Source organism: Branchiostoma belcheri, unplaced genomic scaffold (genome assembly GCF_001625305.1).
Source record: "Branchiostoma belcheri isolate BF01 breed outbred unplaced genomic scaffold, Haploidv18h27 scaffold39, whole genome shotgun sequence".
NCBI lineage: Eukaryota > Metazoa > Chordata > Leptocardii > Amphioxiformes > Branchiostomatidae > Branchiostoma > Branchiostoma belcheri.
The window spans coordinates 1,964,558-1,985,351 of NW_017804009.1; the positions used below are offsets into that span (position 1 = coordinate 1,964,558).

The following is a 20,794-nucleotide window of genomic DNA, read 5'->3' on the forward strand; positions in this document are numbered from 1 at the left end:
TCTCCAATTCAGAGTTTCAAGTGGACCATAAGATCAGACCAGAGTGGTGGCACTCAAAATGGTACAAGTACAGTCTAGTCATTGCCACTTCAACCAATACAGTAGCCATGTTTCTTCTACTGATGGACTTTTGTAAGGCCACACCAATTTAATTTCTTGGATAACGGATTTTTCTATAAAAATAATGGAGCGGGCAGGCGAAAAATAAAAAAAAATAAAAACAGGCCTAGGCATCCTATTATGGCCCAAAATGGTACGACAGGAGCCATGAAGTCAACACACCAGGCTGGTTCAAAATTTAAACAATGAATTTTGAACTATTTTGAAGTTTTAATGATACTACTGCATTGAAAGATGGAATGACTGTTACAAGTAGTAAGAAAATGACTGTTTTCAACGGTTCAGGGCAAAATATGAGCATTTTGCAGTTGATTCTGAATTTTTATTTTTATTTGCATTTCAGAAAAAAATGAAGCGGCGAATCTGTTAACCAAGGAATTAAATTGGTGTGGCCTAATGGATCTTTAAAAAATTGCTCTGAGGACTCTACCTTTCTCGGAAACATGTTTTGGGAAATAAATAATGGATACTAGAAATAGAAGGGTGTGTCCATTGCAAAAGAGAGCTGCTATTTCTGGGTTCTGTTCCAAAAGATTTCAAGATATTTATATAAAGCGTCAAAATAATCTTCCAACGACTTGTTTGTTTATAAAATTTTCTTCAAAAGTTGCACCTGGTAGAATTCAACTTTCTAAATCTTGTCTCTGCAACATCTAAAAACGCAGATAAAAAAAGTTATGTAATGTCTAAGTCTAGGCATTAACGTTACCCTATTAAACCATTAAATAATTTAAGGTTTCCCATCAGAAATTGGATTTAGACAAACCCACCTGAGATTATCCATCAGCACATGTTGATTCCCGGTGTTGGACGTGTCCTTTTCCGCTGGGAAATATGTTCTCCGGTAAAAAAAAAAGACGAAAACTGCTGCTGTCGACCCTGCTGAGTCACTCCTGGCCGCCGTACGTCTCTTTTGTTGTGGATGTAAACCAACCTCCGACCTCTAGCCTCTACCAGGCTTCGGGAGGTGGCTGCTAAGAGTAGAAATCGGCCAAGGGATAACATACCAGGGGAGTTTGTCTGCTGGGAGAGAACATTTCGGGTGCGGCAAAATGTTCTCTCCCAGCAGACAAAATCCCCTGGCATGTTATCTCTCTATTTGGCCGATTTCTACTCTTTTAAGTCCCCTCCCGACGCCTGGTAGAGGCTATCCGACCGCAAGTATGACCTCCCCTGACCTCACTGGAATATCTCATTACTCTTTCAATGAGGGGATGTCACGGATATGTTCCAATATTGCATCATAAAAAAATCAAGTAGATCATTTAAACGTTTAAAATAGTTTTTAAATTATATATTACTTGAGTTTTATGTAAATATGAAAGCCAATGTGTACATTTGATATAAAAATTTGAACACATGTTTAGCGTATGCACCTCATTGTATACCAGTGGTGAACTATTCCAAAGCGAAAGTATCGCGAGATCTAGCGAGCAGTGACGAGATTTCATCTTGTCAACACTTCATTTTGGTCACCTGTCTCTGCTTCGCCACTTCTTGTGCCGAATATTCCCGTCTTTAATCGCCGACAAACATTGATTTTTCGCCAAACTAAAGGCTTTTTCAAGGTGGGTGAGTACAGATATGTTTCGGTGTGTACGCTGGCTAATTATGGAGCCGTTGGAGTGAAATTTAGGCTGCTCGCAGCCAGCCTTACTTGATCAAGCGTAGCTTGAGAAGATACGTAAACAAGAACGACTCAAGATGATGTTGTTATATTCGACATCGTACATTTGTCTGTGAATTTGGTACCCTTGCCACAGTCTTTTAAATTATGTAATATTATATAGTTACCAGTGGTGTAAAATCCATAAGCTGCTTGCTCTGTGCCCTGTATGAATGTCGATTATCTCACCAGCAAAATTATGTTATGATGAGGAAGGGAAATTTTATAAACAACCTATACAAAAATAAATATGACAAATAATGTTGCTTCCTCCATCACAGATATATATGTTCAGGTTTATGCATTGTTTTTGACGACAGATATGTATTAATACATGGTAAGCAAAGTATGAAATGCAATCCAGGAAAAATCCATCTGTCTGTCTAGGGGGAAGAAGTTTTAATTTGCAGTCATGATTTATGAAACATTTTGATGGTGATCCCATTAATATGTAACGTTATATCTGTTGGTGTTATATTACATCCTACAAACTACAGTATGTTACAGTTATTTTTGTTTTGTATGGGGAATTCCCACCCTATCAAAGCTACATGTTCACACAATAATTGTTTAGTGCACATACATTGTACTATATTATATTCAAGTTATTCATAGGAGAAAGATGATGTTATGGTTTTAAATATGTCTTATTATAACAAGATACAAGCCAATACAGCTACAGTTTGGAGTTGTTAATTCAGCATAAGAGTCCTTAAGTGTTTTCGCTTCCTTTATTTTTCCTCATTTCTTAACATTATGTTATATTATCATTTTCAGGATGAGTGTACGTTATTCTGTTACCCATGAGTCAACTGGGCAAGTATTGTTTTGAATTTTAATTTTTTTTGCTTACCAGTATTGCATCTGGATATCATTTGATTCTTTTGATTGTTATGATTCGAAGAAATTTCCTTTTCCCAAACAACTGGATGAGATTACATGTATAGTCTTTGTTTCATCTAAGGCCACACCAATTTAATTTCTTGGTTAACGGATTTGCCCACTTCATTTTTTTTCTGATTTGCAATTAAAAATAAAAATTCAGAATCAACTGCAAAATGCTCATATTTTGCCCTGAACAGTTGAAAACAGTCCTTTTCTTCCTAGTTGTTACAGATATTCCATCTTTCAATGCTGAATGGTATCATCAAAAGTTCAAAATTCATTGTTTAAATTTTGAACCAGCCTGGTGTGTTGACTTCATGGCTCCTATCGTACCATTTTGGGCCATAATAGGATGCCTAGGCCTGTTCTTATTTTTATTTTTTTTCGCCCGCCCGCTCCATTATTTTTCTAGAAAAATCCGTTAACCAAGAAATTAAATTGGTGTGGCGTAATGCCCAAATGCGTTTTCCTCAATCAGAGTGGAAAGCCTATTGGCACTAGGGTCGTGAACTATCAGAACACTGGTGGAACATTCAGGTCCTTTTCAATTAGATTTGTAGCAAGGGCCACCCATGTATTAAACACAGCCTTGCAATGAGGTAGACAACGTAATAGATATCTGACAACAATTTTTTTCACAGTACTTTTCTATTCGGGGTTTTCGCGACTGCAAACTTATCATTACTGTGAAAAAATAATTTGTTGACTTAATTTTTGCTGCACCTGCTGCCACTGCAAACATATAGTTCTGCAAAAATGTCCACTTTTCTCAGAGTTCTGTTGTACTGTAAACTTTTTCTCCTGTGAACATAAAGTGATTTACAGTATATCTCACTCTCAGGCCACACCAATTTAATTTCTTGGTTAACAGATTTTTCTAGAAAAATAATGGAGCGGGCGGGCGGAAAAAAAATAAAAATAAAAACAGGCCTAGGCATCCTATTATGGCCCAAAATGGTATGATAGGAGCCATGAAGTTAACACACCAGGCTGGTTCAAAATTTAAACAATGAATTTTGAACTTTTAATGATACCATTGCATTGAAAGATGGAATAACTGTAACAACTAGGAAGAAAAGGACTGTTTTCAACTGTTGCATTTTGCAGTTGATACTGAAATTTTATCTTTATTTGCAAATCGGAAAAAAATGAAGCGGGCGAATCCGTTAACCAAGAAATTAAATTGGTGTGGCCTCAGCATGCAGAAAAGATATTTTGATGTTTTTGAAAGAATACATGTATTTTATCTGCAATTTTTTGTCATGTATTATGATGTAAGCTACAAGTTCCAACCATACCTAAACTGGCACACCCAAATTGCAAGCTGCAAGCTTGATTCTATATCTCATTAAGATTGATTGTAAATGAGATTTTGATCATATTTCACTTTACAGTATGCCATATGTTAATTCATGTGTCTTGACGTGTCATTTAGTGTCTGTTGCTTGTTTCATCACCATATGTCCTTCTGGAGCGAAATCATAACAATCTGCTCATCTTTCAATTAAGTTCCATGCCAGAATGTCATCCTAAGGCCACACCAATTCAATTTGTTGGTTCTCAGATTTGCCTCTTCATTTTTTTCTGACTTGCAAAAAAATAAAAAAAAGATTCTGGTTCTGAATCAACACAAATATGCTCATATTTTGCCCCCAACAGTTGAGGAAAGTCCTTTTTAGTAGTTACAGTTTTTCCATCTATCAATGCAGTAGTTTGATTAAAAGTTCATTGTTAAAATATATACCCAGCCTTTTGTGTTGACTTCATGGCTCCTATCGTAGCATTTGGGGCTATAATAGAATGCCTACACCTGATTTTATTTTTACTTTTTTTCCATCCTGTCACTTCATATTTTTTCTGAAAAAAATCTGAGAACCAACAAATAAAATTGGCGTGGCCTAATGATCCTATATATTCAAATATCAATAAAATCCTACTGTTTACTTTTCTTTTTACGTGGGGTTCTTCTTGAACTTTCTTGTGACCTTTTTATTGCTGACAAACATATTAATCAGAATATTGATTTCACATTGATCACCCCATTGTGATGTTGAGGCAGCCACCGAGTGAAATGATCCCCATAAATTGTATCTAATTTCATGTTTTGACATGGAGGGGGAGGGGGGCAACTTGATAAAGCAGGGCTCGAAATACTGGGTTCATGTGCACTAAAATCGGAGCTGTGCACCCAATTTTTTTCTGTGGGTGCACTGGTGCACCTAAATATTTTTTAGGTATTTTTGTACATATTAAATGTATACAGTAATACTGGATATTCTTGCCATTTAAGTCTTTGTCGTAGTATTTGTTTAAGATTTTGAAGTTAGCTCCCATTTAAGATTCAAGCTCAGAAGAGCAGTAAGATCTGGTGCACCCAAAAAATTTTCTGTACACCTAATTTTTTAGGTTGGGTGCACCAGTGCACCTATTCCCAAAAATGAATTTCGAGCCCTGTAAAGAGTCCACGCCTAACATTTTCTTGGCTCTAAATCATCGTGATGTTGTAGCTTACTCAGAGTCATACAGCCCTGCATACATATTATATGTACTATTTTGATGTAGCATGTACAATCTCGGTATATATTTTGTTATCTGCACTTTAACAATTTACGACCTAAATTACTAAACCACGGACCGTGCTTAAAGTTAAACTGTTGGGGGTCGCACATATGCATTCTCCCCTATGGCATTTAACAAGTGGTACTGTAAATCACTTTATGTCTGTGGTAGCCGAAACAATAGTTCGCTTTCTAAGAAAAATGGAAACATTCACAGAACTGTGCAACTGCAAGGAAAGGAAGTTGGCAACTTATCTGTTTGTGGTAAGGATAAATTCGCGGTATAGAAGTGAGAGTACCGTGAAAAAAATTGTGATTTACAGTACATTTTATATTATCCCTTGGATCTATTGTCTTTTAAATTTATGGTTCACTTTTGGTTGAGTTGGAAATCTTGGATGCACTTTCCCCATGACTTTCCCTTTGGAATGGTGTTCTGTTTTCTGTGAATATAAATCAGTAGTAGTACTAAGGCCACACCAATTTATTTTCTTGGTTAACGGATTTTTGTAGAAAAAAAATGGAGCGGGCGGGCGAAAAAAAAATAAAAATAAAAATTTGATACTACCTGCCATACATGATGTAGTATGAAATCCAGACTGCTTATCAAGTTACGAAAATACTGGGAAAGAAACAAAAGACAAGAGAGGATGTACCGTATTGTGTTTTATTTGCTATCCACACCATTTGGGTTGATAATCTTTTTCGTACACGAGCAAAATGCAGAAAACAAGTTTTAGCATGTTACTTCCAAGTTCCACCATCATGTACCCTGATATGTACTCTAAAACATGACACGAATGTTAACTCTCACAAGCAATTTCATAGTCACAACAACTTTAAAGGGGACAAAATTTATTCAATTTTACATGTACTGTACCTAGATTCTGCCTTGATCCAAAGTTCCAGCTTTCTCAAACAATTTAAGTCCGCCATGAGGCTCCCGCCACCAAAACAAATGACTGAGCCAACATGGTTCCAGAACATCGCATCTGATTGGTCAGAAAGTTAAACAATCCACGATTGGCTACTTTACGTCATGTGACTATGTGTGCAGGAGCGCCTCTAGCGACATTGGTATTAACTGCAGCAATTTCATTGGGGTCTCCCTGTTCAGGGTATTACCGGCCTGTGGGGTCTAAACTATGACGTTTTTTATTTTTATTTTCATTCGGCAAAAAAAGCAAGCGGCGAATCCGTTAACCAAGGAAATAAATTGGTGTGGCCTAACGGATAAATCATGATTTACAGTATAACTCTATTGTCTAGAATTATGGTACACTTTTTGGGTTGAGTTGAAATCTTGGATGCACTTTCCTCAATATGGTTTTTCCATAATTATGGAATTGAGTACTGATTTCTGTATACTGTGTACTGTAAATCACTTTATTTTCATGGTAGCAACAATTCGCACCCTGAGAAAAGTTCGAAATACTGCAAATGTACAGTCATGTAGAGTGGTTTACAGTATATCCTAAATGCTGCTATGATCTGTGGTGCACTTTTGGGTTGAGTTGAAATTCTTGGATTGCACTTTCCTCACAATTATCCATATGGAACTGAGTCATATAGAGTGATTTACAGGACATGTATATCCCTTGGATCTATGGTGCACTTTTGGGTTTAAGTTGGAATTCTTGGATTGCACTTTTCTCACAATATTCCATATGGAACTGAGTCATGTAGAGTGATTTACAGGACATGTACTAATATATCCCTATGGTGCACTTTTGGGTTGAGTTGGAATTCTTGGATTGCACTTTTCTCACGATTTTCCATATGGAAATGGGTCATGCAGAGTGATTTACAGGACATGTACTTCCCTATGGTGCACTTTTGAGTTTAAGTTGGAATTCTTGGATTGCACTTTTCTCACAATTTTCCATATGGAACTGAGTCATGTAGAGTGATATACACTAATACAGGTATAGGACATGTACAGTATATCCCTTGGATCTATGGTGCACTTTTGGGTTTAAGTTGAAATTCTTGGATTGCACTTTTCTCACAATTTTCCATACGGTATGGTGTTCTGTTTTTCCTGCATGCGACCTTCTACTAGCTAGCATGCCACTTTCCCTCTACTTCCAGGAATGTCTAGAATCCGCTCCCGCGTAGGGAAGCTTGTGGGATCCAAGGAAAAAGGCCGGGCCAGTAGCCTGGATGAAACCAGCACCTCTTCCCCCCCACTCCCCATGTCAGGGGAGGGTAACAGTAGTGTTGTTATGCTGAAATACCACAGGCCTAGGATGGGTTCACTGGAGGACTCGGACCACGTGGAGGTGATTCAGACACAGAGCGCTGGACCACAGTCTCCAGGAAAGACCTCCGCACAGGTAAGATATATATATCACTACCAAAAATGTTTTTTCTTGTTTATCTTGTTCTTCTTCCAGACAGAAAATTTATCTTCCATGAAGAATTTTTTTCTGTGTCCAAGAAACATTAATTTTTGAAAACTTGTTTGTCAATGGGGCAAGATATTTTTTCTTGAGAATTTTTCTTGCAGTAAGATTTGTATTCTTATATTTCATACGTCAATCAAATCTGTTTGAGTCTAAGAAATCATGGAGAAACCAGCCAGTTTGCCTTGACTGTGGGATGATTTTTTTGTTCGACGTAAGGTCGCACCAATTTAATTTGTTGGTTCTTGGATTTTTTGCAGAAAAAATATGAAGCGACAGCGAAAAAAAAATAAAAACCGGTCTAGGCATCCTATTATAGCCCCAAATGCTACAATAGGAGCCATGAAGTCAAGACAAAAGGCAATGTTGATATTCAAACAAAGAATTTTGAACTTTTATCAAACTACTGCATTGATAGATGGAAAAACTGTAACAAGTAGGAAGAAAAGGTCCTGGACTTTCCTCAACTGTTGGGGGCAAAATACTAGTATGTGTATATTGGAGTTGATTCAGAACCAGAATCTTTGTTTTTTTTTTGTGCAAAATTAATCAGAAAATGAAGAGAAAATTTGACGCTACTTTTTTGCATATACATCTCAGTTCTAAGAAGTGTTTTTGATATGTACAGTAAAAGGTTACACAAATATATGCCTAACATCTGAAATATGTGTTCAGAATTCACTCCTGTGCGTCATACTGACAGCCTACACTCACATTAAGAAGTCCTTGACATTTTCCTGGCTATCTGGTGTGTATTCTGCATATGGTGCACTGAATTAATCTCATCTCTGGCCACACCAATTTAATTTCTTGGTTAACGGATTCGCCCGCTTCATTTTTTTGATTTGCAAATAAAAATAAAAATTCATCTGATCAACTGCAAAATGCTCATATTTTGCCCTGAACAGTTGAAAACAGCCCTTTTCATCCTAGTTGTTACAGTTATTCCATCTTTCAATGCAATGGTATCATTAAAAGTTCAAAATTCATTGTTTAAAGTTAGAATCAGCCTGGTGTGTTGACTTCATGGCTCCTATTGTACCATTTTGGGCCATAGTACTATTAATAGGAATTGCCTAGGCCTGTTTTGTTTTTTTTCGCCCGCCCGCTCCATTATTTTTCTAGAAAAATCCGTTAACCAAGAAATTAAATTGGTGTGGCCTGAGTTAAGATTAATCTTATCTCTCCTATTCATGTAAAAATTTATTAATGGTCAATACATCTAGTTAGGCAACAAGCAATTGAATCTGTTGGTAACAGTTGGTTAGTGGATTTGCCTGCTTCGTGTAAAAAAAATATTTTGGCCCCAACATTTGAAGAAAGTAAAGATTGCCTTCCTAGCTTTGTTGCAATTTTTCCATTGATCAATGCAATGGTTTGATTAAGTTGAAAATTCATTGTTTGAATTATTATAAACCAGCCATAAGGTTTTGAAATTGTAGACTTCTATATATATATTATATACATGTATATATCCATAACAACATTTCCTGTATTATAACTAGGTATGATAAGATAAGATATATATAATTATATCAAAATCAAAATCTGAGAGACCACAATAAAACATAATTGTGCAATTTGCATTTTTCAAAATTGGACAATACTGGTATGTAACATTGTACAGTAATTCTTGTATGATTAGTATGTTTTTCCTTTTACAATATTCCAGTGCCTATCACAACTGTTCAACATATATATAGAAAGTGCAATCGTGCTAACTGGATTACCAAGGGCTTTGCCAATGTCACGACAACTTGGCACACCCATGTCTATATATAAGTATACACCTAATCAAAGCCAGGCCCCGTAATGTCTCCAATAATATAGGACATCCTTTTCACATGATCACCCCCTACTGAATACAAATGTCATAGACACACTCCCTTACTTAGTCAGGGTACGGCTTACACAAATAGTTAGGCATTTGGCTGGTGTGGACAAAGCAGGGCTCAAAATACTTTTTTTCGGTTAGGCCACACCAATTTAATTTCTTGGTTAACGGATTCGCCCGCTTCATTTTTTCTGATTTGCAAATAAAAATAAAAATTCAGAATCAACTGCAAAATGCTCATATTTTGCAACAGTTGAAAACAGTCCTTTTCTTCCTAGTTGTTACAGTAATTCCATCTTTCAATACAGTGATATCATTAAAAGTTCAAAATTCATTGTTTTGATTTTGAACCAGCCTGGTGTATTGACTTCATGGCTCCTATCGTACCATTTTGGGCCATAATAGGATGCCTAGGTCTGTTTTTATTTTTATTTTATTTTTGCCGGCCCTCTCCATTATTTTTCTAAAAAATCTGTTAACCAAGAAATTAAATTGGTGTGGCCTTAGGCCTAGGAAAGAATATTTTTACATGCAAATCTTGAAAATGATACCAGCCCAGAAAAGAACACAAAACTTGAAGTCTTGCATTCAAATATAAGTGTTATCAACCAAGAATTGAGGTGTGCAAAAGCTTGTATTTTTCCAGAACTATCGTAGAGGGTCTGCATGCCCTTTTTTGTTAACCGTTATGGGCTATTTTAATTCTCCGTTAATCGTTGCCGGCCTGCTCTAATTCAACGTTAAGCGTTATCGGTATATTCCTCGTGAAGCGTTATTGGTCATTTTAATTGTACGTAAAGCGTTATTTGTCATCCTAAATTCAGCGTTAAGCGTTAATGAATAATTCTTCGTTACGCCTAATTTTGCCTTTCAAAGTGCAGGAAAATGCGTCATTGAAGATTTAAAAATACAAAATTTCCCGGGGGAGAATGCCCCCGGATCCCCCTACATTGCTCGCGCCTTTGGCGCTCGACTCGCGCTTCTGCGCTCGGTCCCTTCGGCTCAAGCCAGAACCAGCTTTCCCGTCAATTTCCGGAAGTTTGCGGAGAGTTACAGAATTTTTTTTAACGAATCCGTCAACCTTGACAGGCAAATTAACAAAAATCTTGAGTAAAATATGAAAACATCAGAAGGACCGACAAACACTCTCAACACCATGATTTGCCTCTCAAGATGCGGGAAATTGCCTTTTTGAAGGCTTAAGAATCCTAAATTTCCCGGGGGAGCATCCCCCGGACCCCCCTAGATTAAGATCCCCTCTCAAAATCCATCGGTCAAACTGGGCGGACTGAAAAAATGCAAGCTGGCCGACGTCGACTCGGACCCCCTGTATTTGTGGACGCACTCGGGGACCAGGGCAAGTGGGAAACACAGGGAACACATACATTTAATGCGTGCCTCATTACATGTAAGATATACGTAATTTTGTCAGTGATCACCTTTTCTCACAAAGCGAGATACCAAATCCAGTGCAGCTCGAAAAAAAAAGCCTGTAAATTTACCGTTAAGCGTTGCCGACCGTCCTGAATTTACCGTTAAGCGTTATCGGCCCTGCTGAATTCACCGTTAACCGTTGCCAGGACCCCCCCATGCAGACCCTCATCGTAGAGTGGAACTCGTTGCCACCAAGCACAGTTGGGGCATCATGACTAGAAAGTTTTAAACAACTCCTGCAATCAAATGTGCAAAGATTGAGTGTAACAAGTCGTTCGGTGTGATATAGCTAGCTGCCGCGCCACGTTCCTGCGAAGCTGGTGTGTTACGCCGAAGGGCGGTTATAGTAATATACCCAATACAGATACAGAAATTGCAACTTGTATACTGTAATTCACTTTATGTTCACGGTAGCAAAATTTCACGGTCTTAGAAAAATGGACATGTTCACGGAACTATATGTTCACGGTGGAGACAGGTGCAGGAAAAAGAAAGTCCAGAAATTTTTTGTTAACTGTAATGATAAGTTCACTGTACAGAAGTGACAGTGAAAACAGTGAACTTATCAGTACAGTGAACAAATCAGGAATTACAGTATTTTATTTATTTTGAGCCCTGCAAAGTTGCAAACCCATATGGCACTTCCTTTCCTATACCAGACAGTGTGTACACAACTCATGCAGAAAAAGGTTAGCTGCTATTTTCCTATTCAATTTCGCCAAAGTGTGTGTACTGTGGAGGAAAGAAAATATTGGCCATAGTACGGTGCACATGATTAATTTGTTGAGACATTTGCTTCATTGTTTGCCTGCAAAAGGTCACGTTAAAGTTGTGTATTGATATAACAGTAATGTACCAGAGTGGCTCAGTTACATGTGCTTGACAGATGTGACATTTTGTTTTGCCAAATTATATAACGTAAGCAGCCTAGGTATAAGACATCATTGGTGTAAAATTGCAGTTTTTTCCTGTGTCTTTCTGGCATTGCATTTGGTTACAATGAATTACTGCCAAGATATTATATTAGATTGTGTCAATACACCTCTTCTTTACCTCTAAAGCTACAATTATATAATAAACTATACCAACAAAAACAAAATGCCATTAGATATTTGACAATCTTTTCTTCTAATTACATACACTTGTTTTATACCATACTTAACTTTCTCCCTGTTACTGAAAGCATATTTGGCGGTAAAATTAAAACACTACATAAACAGGAACTTCCGAATCAACAAAGTTAACATTATTTTATAATGATCATAAATGAAGGAAATTGAATGATATGAGAGCCAGCTGGATTTTTTTCGTCAGCTCATGATCTGACCTGGGGGGAGAGTGTTCACAATCTAGGGAGAGCAGGGGGTTTCCAAAGCCTTTAACACATTTTGAGAGGGGGTTGAGAGTTGTTGTTGGTGGTCCTTTGGATGTTTTTATATTTTTACCCAAGATTTTTACCTCCATGAAAAATGGAGGTATTGTTTTTGGCGGCGTCTGTCTGTGTGTCTGTGTGTCTGTGTGTGTGTGTCTGTGTGTCTGTGTGTGTTTCCGCAACTTTGTAGTCAGCATAACTTCATAACGCCTTTATGGATTGTGATGATATTTGGTATGCTGATAAGTCTTAGGAAGACAAACGTCAAGGTCAAATATGGGCCTCCTGGTGGATGACCTTGGTACTGCAGCAGAACTTCCGGTTTTTGTATCTTTTGTCCTGAACATGCTATGGTCTTGATGTTTTGGTGACAGATAGCTTTTCCTGTCAGGAATAAGTGGTGTGGGTTTGGTCCCCCTAGCAGCTTGTACTGGAACTGCAGGGCACTTTCTGGCGAAATGTTTAAAAGCCAATAAGTCCAGATAGGAACAACATATTTTCATAATTTTTGGTGTGTAGGTATCTGAGAGAGAGATGTACAGAATTAACTGCAAATTATGCAAATGAGGACTTTATTTGCATAACTAATGAGGAAATTCTATAATTACAGTGTTTTACATTATACTACTTTCATACATGTAATGTATGTAATCTATGGCAGGGAGAACATCAACAGATACTAATTATGCAAATGATGACCTAATTTGCATAATTTATGCAAAAATTCTATGATTTCTTTATGGTGAATGATGGGAATGTCATACTTGGGACATCTGTAACTTAATCAAAAGTGATGCATATATCATGTTAATGCAGAGGTAATTTGCATAATTAAAGAAGAAATTTACATTTACATATTAAGCCCATATTTCATGGAGGTATGAAGTCTCGGAATTCTTGTTGTCAGTTTTGTCCGTCAAGGTTGACGGATTTGTTTTAAAATTTTTCTGTCACATGCTGCAGAGTACCGGTAAGGCCACACCAATTTAATTTGTTGGTTCTCTGATATTTTCAGGAAAAAATAATGAAGCGACAGGGTGAAAGAAACAGGTCTACGCAATAATCTATTATAGCCCCTAATGCAATGATAGGAGCCATGAAGTCAACACAAAGGCTGGGTTAATATTTAAACAATGAATTTTGAAATTTTAATGAAACCACTGCATTGTTAGATGGTAAAACTGTGAGAAAAGGACTTTCCTCAATGGTTGGAGGCAAAATGTGAGCATTTTTGAGCTGATTCAGCACCAGAATCTTTTTTTTGTGCAAATTAGAAAAAAAATGAAGAGGCGAATCCGAGAACCAATACGTTGATGACTAGTCTGAAGTAGATGGTGTGGGCTTTGGCAGACTTTGAATAATTCTGTCTGGTCTGTGTTTGCGCTTGCAGGGTTCTGTGGAGAGTCTCCCCGGCTCAGAGAGGGAGATGTATGAGCGACAACTGGAGCAGCTCCAAGAACAGCTGGTGGCGGCCATGATCGAGAACCAGAACCTAGGTCAGAGGGCACGGTAGTCTTAATCACACAATCAACAAGAGAGCCCTTTTGTAAAATAGGGCAGAGATCCAACTCTTGATATTCCTGATATCTTTGCTGTTAATCTTCTGGTCTCAAATACGGTGATACAATATGAAGCAAGTTTAAACTGTAATTTCCAACACAAGAAAATGGACTCACCCAAATTTTTGACTGTACAACTCCAGTCTTTGTCTAGGAATATTGTGTTGGAAATTACAGTTTAAACTTGCTTCATTATGATTTCTACCAACACAGATGAACTTTCAAGATACAGTAATACAATTTTAAGGAAGTGTAATATTACAATGTACATCAAATTGCTCTAAAAAGACAGTCACTCTCATTTCTCCAAGGTTGTTTTGATGATATTTTTGACAGATGTCATCATCTTTTTCTATTTTCCAAGTACAGAAATGTAAAATTAATATACATCAAACTGCTCTGAAAAGGCAGTCACACTGATGTTTCCATATCTTTCTACAAGATAGTTACGATATTTTTTACAGAAGTCATCATCTTTTCCTACCTTACAACAGTGTAAGTCAAATCATTGTCTTCCCTCCCTCTGTCCCTGCAGAAAAGGTTCACACAGAGTTGAAGAGAGAAAGAGACAAAAACCAAGACCTTCTCAGACGGATACAGGACCACGAGTACAACCAGGAGGAGTCTCCAGCCACACCCAGGTACAGTACATGGTCACCTGGCAAAACAACTATATATTAGGTAAACAGCTGTCATATCCAGGGGCACACCTGTCACGCCCTGGTGCAGACCTGTTATACCCAGGTGCACACCTGTCACACCTACATGTACTTAGTTGAGAAACAGCTGTCACAATCAGATACACACCTGTCACACTGAAGTACATAGTACATGTTATACCCAGGTGCACACCTACATGTAGATAATAGTAGAGAAACACCTGTCATACCTACTACATGTAGTAGAGAAACACCTGTCACACCCAGGTACTCGCCTGTACACACCTGTCACACCTACTAGTTGAGAAACAGCTGTCACACCCAGGTGCACACTTGTTATACCCAGGTGCACACCTGTTATACCCAGGTGCACACCTGTCACACCTAGTAGTAGAGAAACAGCTGTCACACCCAGGTGCACACCTGTTATACCCAGGTGCACACCTGTTATACCCAGGTGCACACCTGTCACACCTAGTAGTAGAGAAACAGCTGTCACACCCATGTGCACACCTGTTATACCCATGTGCACACCTGTTATACCCATGTGCACACCTGTTATACCCATGTGCACACCTGTTATACCCAGGTGCACACCTGTTATACCCAGGTGCACACCTGTTATACCCAGGTGCACACCTGTTATACCCAGGTGCACACCTGTCACACCTAGTAGTAGAGAAACAGCTGTCACACCCAGGTACATGTACATAATATGATGTTCCTGTCATGCATAGTCAATATAGTTACATGTAGGATTATATGTATGATAGGAGATGTTTCTCATGCCTTTTCCATACCTGTCTATTATTAATTGAATAGACCTTGAGGTACACAGTTGGTACATGATCATGAGGGGTAAGCTAGAATAAAGGAGATTTGGCACTGCTCTGCTGCAGCACCTAAATGTCAGAGACAGATGCCTGCTGCCCTACCCCTGAACCAAGGTAGAATTGGTATCCAGACAGCTACTCCAGTGTGCTAAAGGTTAACTGTGCAACTTGGCTTCCATTTATTGATTTGTATCATTGAATAGTACCCTGACATTTTCCCTAAGGCCACACAAATTTAATTTCTTGGTTAACGGATTCGCCGCTTCATTTTTTTCTGATTTGCAAATAAAAATAAAAATTCAGAATCAACTGCAAAATGCTCATCTTTTGCCCTGAACAGTTGAAAACAGTCCTTTACATCCTAGTTGTTACAGTTGTTCCATCTTTCAATGCAATGGTATCAATAAAAGTTCAAAATTCATTGTTTAAATTTTGAACCAGCCTGGTGTGTTGACTTTATGGCTCCTATCGTACCATTTTGGGCCATAAGAGGATGCCTAGGGCTGTTTTATTTTTATTTATTTTTCGCCCGTCCCGCTCCATTAATTTTCTAGAAAAATCCGTTAACCAGAATTAAATTGGTGTGGCCTAAGGGAAGGTCAGCATATGGCAGACCCTGGATAAGAAATGTCAGTCATGTAAAATTTAACAATTCAGGCATACTGAGGCCACGCTGAGTTCATTTTATATGGATGACATCCTCTGAAGACCCAAAACTAATGCGAAAGGGTGAATAGATAAAAATTCCAGTAAAAAAAAATAAACATGCTGCTATACATATACCATAGGAATACAAAGCTGGTACCTGTGTGTGTATTGCAAATTTCTGGTTGTGCATAACTTTAATGGCAATCCGGCACATGCTGGCCTTTTGTGGCATTTATGAGTCGGCACTGTACTGAGTTTATTTATTTTTATTTTATTTTATTCACATTTATTTTCCGAGGATGAGGCAAAAAGTTATAAAACTTATCTCAGCCCTCTCCTCACACATAAAAGGATACAATAAAACAAAGTAATAATAATAATAAGAAATGACAAGGGTACTGAGTTCTTGAGTTCTTTGGAGCCTTGGTAGCCTGGGTGTCATCCTCTGTAGTTACCACCGGCTCCCTGTTGTCCCTAAGCTATCATGGACTATATTGAGGATGGCACCCATGCAGGCTTCAGCTTCCTCAAAGATTTTTTTTGAGAACAGGTCAAAACCGGTGCATGTGTAGGAAAGGTGTTTACATGTTACAGTAGGTACGCCGTTATGACGTTCGATGTATATGTCATCCATAAAAATAATTTAAAATCAGTGTGGCCTTATGTAACTGTTGTGGGAGAGGGTTGCCTTTATAGCCAGTTGAAGTGTCTTTATCAATATTGCATCATCATAATTATACATGCAGCAGTAGGGGCAAAACATGTCTCTCAATAAGGCAACACCAGTTTGATATGCTGGTTCTCGGATTCGCCTGCTTCATTTGCAAAGAAAAAAAGATTCAGGTTATGAATCAACTCTCAGTTTTTCCATCCATTCCTTTACAGTTTTTATTAACAACAATGGTTTCTAAACAGTTTAATATCCATACTTCCAAAAGAGGTGGTGAATGCAGGTAAAATTTGCCTGTTGTTAACTTGTAGGTAATTTTCAATGTGATATGCATCAGTGCAGGTACATGTACATGTAAGCAGAGAAAAGTATTCATCAGGCATAACAGCTTCTGCAAGGTTGCATGAAACATTGTTCATCAACCATCAATCCTATTAGTGAAAAACCAGCAGGCAAATTGAATGTACTACAACATTGTGACAACACTAATTACTGTGACATTAGCCTGGTGGCTTTGCCGGAAGACCTCCTTATTACGTGGAGAGAAATCCATCAGTAATTAGGCCATCCACTCATTTTGCCAGGACTACTGATTACTTCAAACCAATTTTGACCAGTCTGTCCTGTTACCAAGAAGATGGATTCTATCTATAGCTGTTACCATTAGGCCACACCAATTAGATTTGTTGGTTCTTGGATTTTTTCAGAAAAATATGAAGCGACAGGGCGAAAAAAGACAGGCCCAGGCATCCTATGATAGCCCCAAAAGCTACAATTATCAAGCTATAAAGTCAAGAGACCAGGTTGGTTTCCAATTCAAATAGTGAATCTAAAATGTTTTGTGAAACCAACAAAATTGTCCCCATCTGATGTACACCCAGTCTGAATAACCACACAGTACAGACATTGTTTGCACTGGTAATTGTGTCTAAAGTAATGTGTAAACTTACACATGTACACAGTACTTACACAGTACAGTATTGTCGCATATACTATTAGACATTTTGGTCACACTTAGCAGAGTAACACACAAGTAAATTTCATAACTTATATAAGACCACACCAATTTTTTTCTGTCAGTGAGTAAAAAAAAGGATTCTTGCTCCCAACAATACTTGTCTTGGACTTGGAGTTTCTGTGTTGAAGTTTTGCCGTCTAACAATGCAGTGAATTGGTTTCAAAATTCATTGTTTGAGCCTGGTACTAGTAATAGTTACTGTAGTATATATCCTGTGTGTTTCTGTCTATTATTCTACACCATGCACAAGTGTATGCTTTACCCAGTCTCATTTTGCCCGGCAATGATGGCATGTAATATCCCCTCTATGGACTAGCTGCATCTTCAGATTGATTATTAGAACCTCAGGCCATATATAGATGTAATTTTTTGGTTAACGGATTTTTAGTAGAAAAATAATGGTGCGGGCAGGCAAAAAAATAAAAAATAAAAACAGGCCTAGGCATCCTATTATGGCCCAAAATGGTACGAGAGGAGCCATGAAGTCAACACACAAGGCTGGTTCAAAATTTAAACAATGATTTTATGAACTTTTAATGATACCATTGCATTGAAAGATGGAATAACTGTAACAACTAGGAAGAAAGGACTGTTTTCAACTGTTCAGGGCAAAATATGAGCATTTTGCAGTTGATTCTGATTTTTTTTTTAAGCGGGTGAATCCGCTAACCAAGAAATTAAATTGGTGTGGCCTTAGCGAGGCCCAGATTTGGTGGACAGAGCTTACTGTGATCAGGTGGCGCAGGCATAGCTCATCATAAATAATTACCTCCAACCAATTGGCATTCTGATCCAACAAGTCCCTCATACGTCCAATAAACGACCAGTACAACAGTCTGCCTTTGTAGAGGGGATTTTGGAGTGAAGTAAATGTAATCTATACATGATGCAGTCAGTCAGTCCTGACTACAGAGAGTTGATTAGTAATCAGTCTTGCTGTGACTGCCACCTCATCATTTGATGGTACAAATTCTCAACACCATTTAGGGCTCAAAATTCATTTTTTTGTAGTGCACCTAAAATTGGAGCTGTGAAGGTATTTCTGATGTCTACATGTACCTGCACCTAACATCCATGTACATTGTACAGTGTTTTATATATGACATATGCAGGACTGTACTATGTGGATTTTTATTTACTGCATTGACTGTTACCATGTATGAAGTATAAAAGAAATAATGGCAACAGTTTCTGAAAGTTTTTTTTTTTACTGTTACAGTATATATTTCTCTGATGAGTGGTGCAGGAAAAATTTTTAATGCAGGTTTGCAAAAACAAAGAATTTCCAGACCTGCCTTTGAATGTATACTTAGTCTTAGTAATCAAATGTCCACTGTGGTAACCCATAATACTCGGTCTTCCCATGATGCAGCATTCTGAGGCGGCGACGCCCCCTTGGAGATGTTGACCCTGCAGATGAAGCCCTGGAGAACCTGGACCATACCAACAGGGCCGGGGTCCAACAACATGGCAGACAGCAAACTGGTACCTCTTTTCTTTGAACATTTTTTTTTTACAATAAGGCCACACCAATTTAATTTCTTGGTTAACAGATTCACCCATTTCATTTTTTTCTGATTTGCAAATAAAAATAAAAATTCAGAATCAACTGCAAAATGCTCATATTTTGCCCTCAACAGTTGAAAACAGTCCTTTTCATCCTAGTTATTCCATCTTTCAATGCTAATTGTGGATCTAAATAAACCAAACCAAACCAAACCAATGGTATCATTAAAAGTTCAAAATTCATTGTTTAAATTTTGAACCAGCCTGGTGTGTTGACTTCATGGCTCCTATCGTACCATTTTGGCCCATAATAGGATGCCTAGGCCTGTTTTTGTATTTATTTTTTTATCGCCCGCCCGCCCCATTATTTTTCTCGAAAAATCCGTTAACCAAGAAATTAAATTGGTGTGGCCATAGTACATTTTGTAAATACAATTACTATAACTTGTATTATAAAGGGATATGAATTCATGTTTGATCAATATACACAATCTTTAGTTTACATTTTATATTCATATACATTTTACAAACTTTTAAGACAAAAAATTAAAAGAAAATGTGCACCTGTGCATGTATCAATCTTTTTTTTTTCTGACTATGGTGACATCTACAGACAAAAAGAACAAGCCGGCCGCCAAAGTGACATTCCTGGAACGAATGATGGAGAAAGTTTATGAACTCATGCAAGACTTCTCAGAGGTGGCCAAGGAGGAGACGGTACAGGTGGAGCAGGAAGGAGACCCTCTCACAGTCAAGAAGTAAGTCTTCATTTTCTATCTCATTTTAAGAGATATTGATATGAACTCTAATGCATGTTCTTGCCCAGATGGGCTTAATGCACAAATGTGATAAAAAAACATGAGTATTGCATACTCAGTGAATATGCATGAATATTCAATGGGGTCGTGTGGCGCAGCGGCAGCGTTCTCGACTCGGAACCAGAGGCCCCGGGTTCGAGTCCTGACATGCCACCGATCTTGTGCCCTTGGGAAAGGCACTTTACACGACTTTCCTCACTTCGCTCAGGTGAAAATGAGTATTGTACTGTCCCTGTGTTGGTGTCGGCATTAATATAAGTTGAAAAAACTTGAGTGTGTCGTCACCACGTCTTGTGATTACATGTTTCGGAATAAAAAAAAATAAAAAAAAGTATTGCATACTGGAATGCCATATTCTAATTCTAAGTGCTAGGAGTCTACAGATATATTACAACTGTTACAATACTATACAGTACTACCATTCATCTGCTGTTAGTTGCCCTTTCTTCTCTCTTTTTGAAACATTTGGAAACATAATTACATAGTTTGTCTGCTATACATTCGTTCTTGCATGACATCAAGTGTTTAAACATGTCCTGCTTTGACATTTTTATGGCTTCACCACAAAGTGGTGAAGACATATTGTGTTCCCTCAAGTTTCTTCTTCTTCTCCTGCCATTTCTTTAAATGGATTCATCTCTGCCATTTTCCGGCCAAATAACACGAAATTTGGCATGAAGGTAGAGTGGGCAAATACCCCGACGCGTTTTTTTTCATTTTTTTTGAAAAATTGTTTTATTTGGGTTTTTTGGCCATTTTTAGGCAAAAAATATACATTTTGAGATCTGGTTCCCAGGTACTAAAACCAA

At 37.8% G+C, this 20,794-nt stretch overlaps 1 protein-coding gene across 4 annotated transcripts in view; it reads left to right on the forward strand.

Annotated features, from left to right (window-relative positions):
* The first annotated feature begins 1,549 nt into the window (after positions 1–1,549).
* LOC109476789 (GRAM domain-containing protein 4-like) overlaps positions 1,550–20,794 on the forward strand; it is a 32,261-nt gene continuing 13,016 nt past the window's right edge. For 2 of the 4 annotated variants that reach the window (XM_019777807.1, XM_019777808.1), the window contains exons 1-7: positions 1,550–1,688; positions 2,564–2,602; positions 7,321–7,565; positions 13,665–13,770; positions 14,369–14,474; positions 19,034–19,146; positions 19,781–19,925. In XM_019777807.1, coding sequence (XP_019633366.1) covers positions 2,590–2,602; positions 7,321–7,565; positions 13,665–13,770; positions 14,369–14,474; positions 19,034–19,146; positions 19,781–19,925 — 728 coding nt within the window. In that variant the 5' untranslated portion in view covers positions 1,550–1,688; positions 2,564–2,589. The remainder of the gene's footprint in view (positions 1,689–2,563; positions 2,603–7,320; positions 7,566–13,664; positions 13,771–14,368; positions 14,475–19,033; positions 19,147–19,780; positions 19,926–20,794) is intronic. The other 2 variants (XM_019777810.1, XM_019777809.1) reach the window with 2 other exon arrangements.